At 43.8% G+C, this 12,446-nt stretch overlaps 1 protein-coding gene across 1 annotated transcript in view; it reads right to left on the bottom strand.

Moving 5' to 3' along the window:
- The window catches only part of rims2b (regulating synaptic membrane exocytosis 2b), a 121,966-nt gene that overhangs the window by 61,638 nt on the left and 47,882 nt on the right, over positions 1 to 12,446 (bottom strand). The window contains exons 8-9 of the mRNA XM_048229192.1: positions 2,695 to 2,909; positions 1,098 to 1,217 (exon numbers count right to left, since the gene is read on the bottom strand). Coding sequence (XP_048085149.1) covers positions 1,098 to 1,217; positions 2,695 to 2,909 — 335 coding nt within the window. The remainder of the gene's footprint in view (positions 1 to 1,097; positions 1,218 to 2,694; positions 2,910 to 12,446) is intronic.

Raw genomic sequence — 12,446 nt, 5'->3', positions numbered from 1 at the left:
CTAGTGGTTTTCATATATGACACATCAACAGTCTGAGATCCCATCTTTTTTTGTGTGTGTGAGGTTCTCATATTCTCTGGACCACTCAAACGGGGTCAAAGTTGAATGTGGAAGCAAAGCTGGAAGTGCTAACACTAATACTAGCTAAGCTCCACAGTAGCTACGCATACAACAGTTACAGTAATTAGGCCTATGACTCCACACACGCACTCATTTATCCTCAGTGAGCTTTACCCCGTGACCTCTGATAACCTAAACAATTTGCACATCCAACTAAATACTCATCTACATAGCTATTAAAGTCCAACATGACAAATAGCATTAACATTTCCTTTGAACTATTACTATCCAACTATTAAAGTCCAACATGACAAATAGCATTAACATTTCCTTTCATCTAAACCATTTTAAAAAGTATCTGTGTTGCTACATAGGTTATACTTTTATGTGTTGGTACGTGATCTGTGCTGCCTGCACGATCCGAAACGCGCATGCGCATAATTATGTAGTAGAAAACGTGACAGTTTGCCTACACTATTTTTATCGTGCATGCGTTGAAACACTTGACGGCCAGGCGGCACAACTGGTGGCATATTTTTGTAGGCTACATTTTATGTTATTCATTATGCAGTTCAGGGCGGGTTTGTTTTATAAAGATATTTCAATGAAGTACTTATTGTCACTGATCCAAAACCACATATCAACGTCCGTGTACGCCTTGGAGGCATTGCTATTTTGTGACGTGTGGGGATGTTGTAATGTTTTTAAATGTAGCTTAGGCCTACGCTATGCATTACGAGATGTTTACGTGGTTGCCAATCCAATCCAGCAAAGGTGCGCAAGTGTGGAACAGATCATGCAGTGTCGTGAATCGTCGTAGAACAGGATTATGCGGGAACATTTTGCGCATGCGCATGTCGGATCGTGCAGGCAGCACAGATCGCGTACCCACAGCATGCAACTAAAGCACATCATCACTGACCAATTAATAGACATATTAATGAACATCATGTTCATTTCACATTGTATAGGCAGCCATCTTTTCCCATGATCATGGTTGAAGTCATATCATGGTGTTGTGCCATGGTGTGTCTTACCTTCAGGCCCAGAAGTGCCCCTGTGTCTCTGGGCACGGTGCCATCTTTCATCCGCTTGTTTAGCAAAATCCGCCCTATTAGGCGCTCGCCATCTTTGGACGGTTGCCATGTCACCGGGTGCTATGAGGTCAGAGTGACAACACACTTCTTGTTTCATAACAAGTCTGTGGCACACACATCCCAGAATGTACAAGTACACATAGTGGAGGAGAGCAGAGGGGGAGGGGGAGGGGTAGTGGAGAGAGAGAGAGAGAGAGAGAGAAAGAAAGAGGGAGGGTGGCAGAGCAGGTGGTTTCACTGCAACAGTGATTACACAAAGCTTTTAATACACCACTCCTTCAGTTCTGCAGGATGGGATAAAAAAGTTTCGGACTAAACAAACAGAGCTGAATCTTGTGACATATAAAGCAGGCCTCTGTTTACATATATGGAACCAACTCAAATTTTAGGTAATTTTAATAATGTGCCGAAATTGTTGGTGTTATCTCACATTCCAGGGGCGGAATAACTGAATTTTCAGTGGCAAACAGTAGATGACTCGTCAGCCTGAATAATCAGTGACTTGTCATTTACAGATTTGATGCATTTCACAATAAAATAGCTTGAGAGCCAACAGTTGTCCATTTGCAAATATTGAAACACTGTACGGCAAGTACCAGTAGATTAGCTGGAGGAGTTAGTCTGCTGCAGTTGGGTGCATGTTTACAATGTTTGCATGATCACTGTTGTGGGACAATGTGAGAAATGTGTGAAAGATCCATGCAGAGAGATAATCAGCACAGTGAACCCAGCACTACACACAGGACATGAGCGTGAACTCATCTGCATAGAGAAAACACACAAGTGCACTCGATAAGAGAAGACAAGAGAGGATGCTACACTAGGAGAAGAACAGGGTGTGCGATAGTGAAAGAAAGAAAAAAACTGAAAAGAAAGAGGTGGACAGAGGCTTGAGAGAGGCGAAACGAAGAACCACGACAGTGAAAGGGGAAAAGAAAAAAAAAAAAAAAAAACCTGCTTGTGCAAAGTTCGACTTCCACACTACACTAAAACCCCCCGAGTCGAAGGCTTTCAACGCAAGACGTTGTGCGAGAGGTTGGAAATCTCCAGAGCAAAGGGGGAAAGGACAGTGAGAGGGTTCACATGGCAGTGCGTAAAGCCTGTTGTGTCAAAAGCCACCCTATCCCCCCAACCCCCACCCTTATAGGTCAGGTGACCAATTAAGCAGAGAGTCTAGTAGCCATCATGCAGCAAAGAGTGAGTGAGCGAGCACTGCCAAACACTAGAAGAGTTTTGAAGGTTTAGCCTATTTGAAAAGTGATCGTTTCTGCAGATGAAGCAAAAGGGAGGAGCAAGCAAGAAAGCAAGAAGGAAGATCTACTACATCCAGACAGTGTAGAAAGTGATGCTCTAGAGTGGAGGCTGGGTTGTGCAGAAGATAGAGGGGGACTGAGCTTGCTTGGAAGCCAGCTGCGAAAAAAAATGTCAAGTGGAGCAGTCTTAGTGAGAGAGGTCGTTGAAGAAGAGCAAAAAAAAAAACAGGAGAGGCACGGGGCAGAGTTGCATACTCGGAGATAAACAAGATAAGCCGTGGTACCTTCTCGTTATGGCTATGCTCCTCGTTTAGCGTCGTGCTACTGCACGTGTCGACGCCCGAATCTTTGACTTGGGGCTCGCACCACTCTGCGTCCTCTTCGAGGGAGCGCTCGCCGAAGCGCACCATGTTCGCTTGCCTCTCACACAGGCCGTGCGTTGTGTCCAAAAAAAACGTCTCGTGTTCATTTGTATGTATTTTTCCCCTTTGACTGTGGCCTATGGGGTTGGGATGAACAAACAAACAAAACAAAAAAACAAAGAGAGAGAGAAAGAACGAAACAAAACAAAAAGAAAAAAAAAAAAAAACATGCACAAGTGAGTCAAATGGAAGGAAATTAGCTGATGGTGAAGAGTCTCACCATAGACATAGGGGGTGCGTCGCTATGCCACGACGCATGGTCCCACCAGTGGCCATCCATATCTCCTTGTTGCAACGTGCACACACACACACACACACACACACACACACAAGTGCACACACATACACAAGCACACATAAGCAGTACACACAAACACACACACACACACACACACACACACACACACATAAGAGAAAAAGAGAGACAGCACAGGACAAATAAGGACAAGAACGTAGCTTAATCATCTATGCGCACACACACACACAGCCATAAATTATGACAATACAGACATTGGACATTTTATGTACCAGCAGAAGATGATCTTTTCTCTATGCCTCACCCCTGCTTCCTCCCCTACACAGCCACACACACACACTTTTGACAACACACAATAAGAATAAGTTCTGAAAACAAACAGGCACTTTATCAACCTCAAATTAAATCAGGCAGTTCTGTAATCCAGCTTCGGAGCAAATCTCACATATATTGTAACCTGCCGGCGCAGTTTCTTATCAATAGTACCGCTTGACATAATCAGCTGTCAAATTTTGCTCTTAGCTGTATTTGTGTACAGTATATGCGTGTGTGTGTGTGTGAGTGTGAGTGTGAGTGTGTGTGTCTGTGTGTTTGTTCTAAGTCATAAGAGCTATGGAGAAGAGGTAGCCTAGAAATCTAGACGCACCCTAGCAGCAGCAAATTAAATTTGCTGCCAGGGCTAGTCTAGCAACTCTCCGTTGGCTTGTGAGCTCGAAAAATTAAACTTCTCAGGCCAATCAAATCATGTATAGAGTCGTTAGGCGGGATTAACATAATGATTAATGGCAGAGTTGCAACGGTTTGGCTTGAATTCCCTGCTACTTGAAAACAAATAAGATAATGTTGCTGTTGGCGAACAGTGTGACACGAGTTAAGCTTTTATTAAGTTGGCAAAAGTTTGAACTAGCCAACTAGCTCCACTGGAGGGAAACGCATGGGACTCATAGCGCTGTCCTATTGCGTGCAGAGAGAATTTGAAAGACAACCGATTATTCCGCCCCTCAGACTGAGCACTGCGAACGGTGAGTGCCCAGACCCTACATTTTAATGTGGGTCTGGCTCGTCAGGCTAGAGAAGAGGAAGACATGTTCCTGAATTAGCCTCACTTGGCTTAATTGAGAGGCGGCTGATTAAGTCTGGCTGAAGAGGGCCTGCATGTGCTGAGGTAGGCTGCGTCTCCTAATGCTAGCCACTGTCTGGAGAAAGCTAATCTCAGCTACACCATTCCTGTCTCTCTGGGGCTCCAGGTGGCTGAACCTTAAATATTTGCTAGTGACAGGAATGCTGAAGATACAGGACTAAAAGCATGGTTACATGATGGTTCAAATTGGGAAGCTTGTTTTGTCTGAGTTTCTGACACTTTCACATATTTGCATAGGCTAAATCGTTTGCTTATAAAATGCCTATAAAGGCAAACATTTTCTAGCATTCTGATGCAATACTTCTGTAGTAATATTTGGCTGACCTTTCTACACACCTTACTGACACCTCTTGATGAGTATTTACAAAGACACAAATACTTTATTACTGGATGCATTGCACACTGATCTTGACTAATACCCATCTGTTACACTGTCTACCTTGAGCTACTGTATCACCACCAACACCACTGATACACTATGACATATATATTCATTGATCTGTACATGACTAAATATAACGATTTGGAGGAATTTGTACCTCAACTAAATAAATTACAACAAAGAACACAGGCTATGATATTTTTGTCCTGATATATAACAGCGTTACATCTCTGCTTACCCTTAGATTTATTACACTGTATAGTGTAAGCACTACAATCCATTAGCACTATTATTGTGCTGTCGTATCCTCATGGTGCACCCTGAGCTGTGCAAAATGCACAGACGAAAATACAAAGACTTTTCCACGGCAGCCTATGTCTATATTGTCTGTACACTCTCTAGCTTGACGACAAGAAGAAACTGGTGCAGAAGTTCTTTCTTCCGGCATGCTGGCTTGGTTCACTCCTGTCACTACTCCTTAGCACAGCACCATGGCCTTCCATGACTTCTACCTATTGCCTAATTACTTGAAGGTTGACACTTCATTGAGCTAAACCCAACAACATGTGATGATCCAGACATACAGACCAGTGATGCGCGGGCCAAACTGAAATGAGCAGGTGCTCTGGACATCTGTGGTCACCTGCAGACACCTGCGTCATGTGCAGAGTCAAATATATATATTTCCAATAATATTTGATTTATTTGCAGGTGGGTCCGTTAAAATTACATTTTGGCAGATTAGTGTAGTCATAAGTCAGAATAACTAATTCAATTGCAGGATAAGCTTAGACCACTGTGTGTAAGTGGACATGGACACGGTAAATAAATAAGTGTTAAAGGAATTATGCAGAGTAAAATGCACTTTAGATCAATTTACGGATGATTGGGAGTACATACGTTGAGTTGACATCCAAATCATGTCATTCGGATGTGTTTTGAGAAAGTTCGATGTTACCGTTTTTAGTCAAAACTCGTTAGCCTGGAAGTGACGCTGGCATGTCATTTCGATGCTACAAAACGCTATTTATAGAGAGTCCAGAATGAATTTCATCAAGCCAGTACCTTTCCGGAAATGTTGCCATCTTTGCTGTCCCCTTCAGAGGAAAGTCCGTAGAAGTTGATTGCTGAGTGTGGAGTAACACGCTCTGGAAATTCACAATTTTTCTTTTTAAACATAGTCCAGTCCATCCAACTTAATTTCAATTTCGAAAGAAATACTGGACTATGTTTTTTTTTTTTTAAAAACGGCGACGAAATTGTGAATTTCCAGAGCGTGTTACTCCACACTTGGCAATCGACTCCTCCGGACTTTCCCCTGAAGATGGCAGCATAGATGGCAGCAAAGATGGCAGCAAAGATGGCAACATTTCCGGAAAGGTACTGGCTTGATGAAATTCATTCTGGACTCTCTATCCGACCACATAAAGACCTCGGGATACTTCGGTTTGGCTTTAGGGACCCTCTACTCACTACCACATAAGTGTAATGTTGTTAGGAACTGTAGAAGAGGTATAAAAATAGCGTTTTGTAGCGGCAAAATGACATGCCCGCGTCACTTCTAGGCTAACGAGTTTTGACTAAAAACGGTAACATCGAACTTTCTCAAAACACATCCGAATGACATGATTTGGATGTCAACTCAACGTATGTACTCCCAATCATACGTAAATTGATCTAAAGTGCATTTTACTCCGGATAATTCCTTTAACACAGTACTTGATGATAAGTAGTCAGATTCACAAGAATGTTTACTCTTTGTGCCGTATTTCTTTGACCAAAGGATGCTGAGTATACTCCAGGTGGTCTTATCTAATGTATGACAGAGCATTGTGATCTTCATTAAAAATAGATGTGCCTATCCCAAAAGGCACAAATTAATGCAATAATAAGTACTAATGTGCCCACACATTTTGGAGAGCAAACTGTGGATGGGGTATCATGTCAATTATGTCAGTATAGGGTTGAAATACGTCGGGTCACTTGTGAGTGGACCTGCACATCACTGATACAGACCAGAAACTGAGAATGCATGAAACTGGCCTCCTTTCACCTCCTCTTTAATATCACCAGTCATGATCAAACAGCTGACCTCCAGACACTATCAACAACATCTGAACCATCAAAACACCAATAACAGAGAAACGCTGCTGACTTTTCTGTAAGACATGTGTGCCTGAACGGACTGTGGTGACCAGCCTGCAAAGAAAGTCTGTTGACAACAGCTGACCTTACTAAGGCAATCCTTTGCTCACTACCTCATTTGAACTTCCCTTACGACACCTATTGTATCTATGGAGCAGTTTACATGTACAATAAGGAAAGACATGTGGTATGCACAAATATGCAAGACTGACAACAGATGCATACTGTACAATACATACATATTAACCTGGCTGACCCTATGCCTCACAATCCTCTCACAAAACAATGAAAATGTCAATATTCAAAAGAAAACAAGAGTGGTAAAGGGACTAGTGTACTGCACACATTTGCAACAACTGACTAAAGAGAACCGTAGTTGTGTTCTAATATTTATACAGTCTATGGTTCTAATACTTAACAGCCCCTGTGTAATGAAGCCGGGGCGACTAATGATTTTTGAGCATTAGTCTCTAGATTTAATTATATGCTTTCCAGACATTGGTGAGTTATGATGTGGTGGGGAGGCCGAGGGGGGTTTGCTAAAAAGCTAGGTCCAGCCAGCATGCGGTTTCTTGAAGAAAGAGGATCCGCCCCGTGTGGTCCAAATATATTGTTGATAATCCGTCTTTGCAGCACCACCCCTTTCCAAGCCCTGGCGAGTTAGCTACACTTCCGCAAAGCTGATTTGCATGAGCCAAGCAGCCAGGAGGACAAAAACGACATCTCTGGCTAACGTACACACATACATACACACACACAGACAAGATGCATGCCAAAACGTACAACTTCCACACCCAACAACTCATAGGACGAGGCCAAGCCCTCAACAAGGTGGGGCAACAAACTCAGCAAGACAAATCCCAGTCTCCACCAAAACCACCCCTTTATCTGTCTCTATGCAAAACCGGCGCTCGCTCTTTGCCCTAGCCAAGACGAGGGAGTTCATGCCTTGGAATAATGAGCTTACCTTTATGCTTGTAAGCCTGCTCAAACACTCTGCCCTACATGATCCACACATCACCACCGGCTGTTCCCCTGAGACGCCCAGGGTTGACGGCTGACTCCCAGTGAGCTCCTCCAGCCTGGGCAGCACTGCTCCTCTCCCTCGCCCCGAGACAAACCTCCAGCAACCCAAGCAAGCAAGGTCCACTCATGCCACTCGTCTTGGAGAAGGAGGGGGGATGGGCGCCGGGGGGTGGGGGTAGGGGGGGTGGGTTGCGGTTTGGTTAGTGAAAGATGATGTGGTGAGGAAGATGAAAGTTTATTCCCAAAAAAACGTTACTACTCCAGATTAGGTCAGATTAGATCACTGAGGTGAGTTGCAACCTCGCAGGGGACCAGGAAAAAAAGCAAAAAAAGCAAACAGAGCGACGAGAGAACAGATAGCAGAGCGGCGAAACAAGCAGCACTTCTTTGAGCACGGAGCGTAATCCAGGATTGTATAATCCAAGTGCAGAAAAGAAGCCAAATTTAAATCCATGGAGTCAGGGCATCGAAAGTGGACAGAGAAGCACCATTTTTTTCTTCTCCCCCTGGTCACAGAGAGTGTAGACTTCCCAAGGCTTCTTCAGCCGCTTCAATTAGTTTATTACAGACCTGTTCTCTAGTCGCCCAAGAGGAGGGAGCTGTGAGACTTTAAACCTATCGTGTCCAGTAAGCCGTGACAGACTGGCCCTCTCCCAATGAGATTCCGGGGGGAGATAAGCTTGTCAGAGATCACATCACTGCTCTTGGTTTCCTGTCTGCCGACATCATGAGCGCACGGGAGAGAGTGCACTTGTTTAGAGGTGAGACAGGAAATTAAGGTGTGTGTGTGCTTGAGTGTGTCTGCGGGTGAAAAAGAGTGTGTGTGTGTTTTGTGTGTAATTATAAAAAAAGAAACAAAGGTTATTAAACTGATTACAGAAATATCAATTCAATTTCAAAAATGATTTTCAAAATGATATGTCAAATTAGCCATTTCTTACAGAGTTAATATATTATTTGTATCCATTGATCAGCAAGACTATGTCAAAATGACAATACAGTAATATATAAAAGAAAAATAAAAGAAAGCATGCATGTGTCCGTGTATGAGAATATAAAGAGAGAACAAGAAAGAGAGAGAACGCACAGAAATGAGAGAAAGTGAGAAAGAGAAATCCAAGAGACAACGAGAAAGAGAGAAAGTGAGTCTCCTTGGGTCAGCCTTCGTCCTACATTCCACTGAACCCCGCCTCTGTCCCGCGTCCTGTGAGCTTAAAGCTGCTGGGCCAGGAAGTGGTCATGACGCATGCTTCCTCCCCCTAGTGCCATTCTCTTCTCTCCTTGGCACCTCCCGGCAGACAGACGGGTGGTGGAGCCACGCAGCAGCGCTCCCTCAGTGGCAGACGGAAGGAGGAAAAAAAGTGTCTTCACAGAGAAAAAAAAACAAAGACAGAGAGAGAGAGAGGAGGAAGATAGAACACTCTCCTCCTTCTTCTTCTTCAGCTCTTGAGAGACCTCACGAGGAGGCAGCTCCTGTACCCACAGGAGTAAAGAGGCTTATCAAATTGAGCTAATTAAGGCTCTGACAACACAGAAGATGGAGGGAGGGAGGGAGGACGGGATAGGCAGTCCTTGTCACCAGTCAGATAGGGCCAAGTGGAAGGTTGTCAGTGAACAGGCCAATTGGACCAATCCCACATCGCTGGTGTCCCCAAAGTCACCAAAAATAAATAAATAAATAAAAAATAAAAACTTGAATGGTGCTCTCTCTCTCTATCATCTCCCTCTGGCTCTTTTTCTCTGTGTTTCTCTCCCTAGCTTATTCAGGGCACAAGCCCTAAAGGCACACTGGAAAAGTACCACCTGACGTTTTTTCATATTAAATGCTGATAAAACGTCGGTAGTAGTCAAAAAGAAGGAATCGGGTTCACCACACGTCCTTCGTGCAGGGCCAGGCTGCAAGCTGCGTTGTATTCGGGAGGGAGAGGATTGCGCTGGACAGTATGAGCGGCTCTCGTTAAAAGCATCAGAGTTTGCCAGAGGACACACCAAGCCACGCCTGCCATGCTGTAATTTATCCAGTTCACGACCGAGAATCTTAGGGTCAGTCAAAACAAACACATACGGGCCTACAACTGCTACCATACTGTAGATACAAGAGGATGTCAATGTTAAAACTAATTCTGTCATCTTCCTCTATTTCTCACCTTTCACCAGACATCAACAGACCCTCCAGCTATGCCAATAACAACTTACTATTCCAATTAAGACAACACTATGTTCAAAAGTATAATTATTCCATAAAATACATATTTAACATCATGTCAGGGCTATGACACAACTTAAAATATCAGCGTGTAAGGGTAATAACTAGCGTAATTTATTCTATAAATATGCTAGACAACAGACGCTGCAGCAGAGATGCACCAACAAACAGCCGTTTGATAGATATATTTTTGTTTGTTTCCGCCCTACAGGTCAACAACAGCAAAGTGCCGGCTGATTAGAGGCTGTGCCGGGTCAGACAAGGGTGACCGTGAGGCGAGAGCTCAGTGGTGGCCCACCCAGCAGCAGTGGCAGGGGCAGCAGCATCTGAATAAGGCTGACAGGCCCACGAGAGCCCGCTAGAGACTTATGCAGGGTACAACAGTTAATAACCAGATCAGCCGAACACACTGATTGAGGATGCATTAAACTGGAGGAGTGGGGAAGAGAGAGAGGGTGCAAGAGAGAAAGAGAGAGGAAGAGGGAGAGAGAAAACAGAGTCAGTGAGAGGGAGTAGATAGAGTGTTAAAAGGAGAGTTAGCAAGGAAGGAGACAAAATATCAAATGAAAAAATAAAGTGTAAGAAAGATCTCAAGTGTAACCGTGGGTTTACGATATGCAGAGTGAACAGCACTCTAAACTGATCCAGAAATGACAAACACAATAGGTGAAATATTTAAAACAGCTGGTCCCTTAGGCAACCAAGCGTTTCCACTGTTATCCATTACAGCTCTTTGAATTCAAATGATCCACATCACATCAAGACACTATTTATCCCCTAACTTCTTATCCACCCTGCAACATCACATCGTTTATTCTGATCATGGAATTCTTGAGGCTCTGTTTCTGACCCACCTGGTTAGTCCACAGTCCACAACATTACAGCCGAGTGCAAACCAGCACCTCAGCACGGCTGGGTCCACTCATCTGTGACTTGCAGCCTGCTCACCATTGCATAATTAAGTCCACTTGACCACAGGGAGTGTCCTTGCTGGCTCGCCAAGCTGCCTCACTGGCTGGCTGGCTGGGTGGCTGGCGGGCTGGTTGCAGTGAATTGCTGGTATGGGATTGAGCCTCAGCACCAGCGGTGTACACAAGTCTATATAGGTGGATTATCTTTGATCTGCGGTCATGAGGGGAAAGTGATTTTTAACTCATCTCTCTCTCTCTTTCTCTTCCTCTATCACTCTCTCTGGCACAGTAAGCAGAGGGGGATAAAGAGGATGGAGCCTGGAGACAAACAAGGTTAATAATACTACTACTCCACACGTACCAGCTCAGCAGTATGTCACTGATGGGCCACAGCAAACAAACAAAAATAAACAAATGATTGAATGGCTTAATTTGAATAAAATCCTTTTCATCAGCTCTTGGGTAACATGCCCATATTTGGTTGCCCGATTATCTATTGACTTAAATAAAGGGCAACTGACTAGGCCTACATTAATTCAAATTGAATACATACAAATACTGTATCTACATAGTGTTTTAGGCTTTGAAAAAACCTTAACTAGACTAAAAAGACCAATTTCCAAATCTAGTGCCTGGTCTTAACACAACACAATATTTAATCGACATTTGAGAAGAACCTCCCTTGTATATTTAACACATGCAAAGCTACTTAACACTCCATAGTCAGTACTGTACAGCCTGTGTCTGACACTCCCGGTGTCAAGCCGCAGTGTGTCTCACAAGTCGTGTGTTTCCTGACACGGTTCCCATGGTGGGTGGGTTGGTTGCGCTGCTCTGCTGTTCTGTGCTGTCGGAGAGTCTTTCCACTCTGGTAAAGTGCTTCACATACCCACGTTGCCTCAGGCCACCCGCAAAAACACATTTACCGAGCTGATCCGACACACTGGAGCATGCAGCTGGGCAAGCCGTGTGGAATAGAAAGTTCCGGGCAATGAAGGAATCACTCTCAGGAAACCAGGAGTGGCTAAGGGGTGGGGTTGGCTGGGGCAGAGACAGTGGAGATGGGTACTACCAACACTGCAATCTCTGATCAGACTTTCTCAATTGATCAATCAATTCTCCTCAATCTTGATCAATTAATAGCAGGGCCACACAAAGAATTACCAAATCACCAAACATGAACTTTAAATGCACCAAAATCCAATCCTCTAAAATTGTTAAAGCGAGAAACAGAAGGGAACCTTTGAGTGTTCTCCACAAAAAGTCAATCAAATCACATGAATTTAAGAATATAAATCAATAGCATTCACACAAAATAAGAAATAAACAGAAAGAGAGAGAAATGTGTGACACTACACTCAGAGGGGGAGGCAGAGACTGTGATATTTGAAAATGATAGTAAGTAGGCTTCAGTTTTTCACCCAACTCAACATATTCACAGAAGGTCACAGGTTTAGGAGACAGCTGTTCCTGTAAACAATCAGCATACCATACAAGACACTCATATCAATTAGCTGCAGCAACTATTCACACAAAAGAGCCTTTAT

Source organism: Alosa alosa, chromosome 20 (genome assembly GCF_017589495.1).
Source record: "Alosa alosa isolate M-15738 ecotype Scorff River chromosome 20, AALO_Geno_1.1, whole genome shotgun sequence".
NCBI classification, from domain to species: Eukaryota; Metazoa; Chordata; class Actinopteri; order Clupeiformes; family Clupeidae; genus Alosa; species Alosa alosa.
This window is presented reverse-complemented; position numbering and strand designations above follow the sequence as displayed.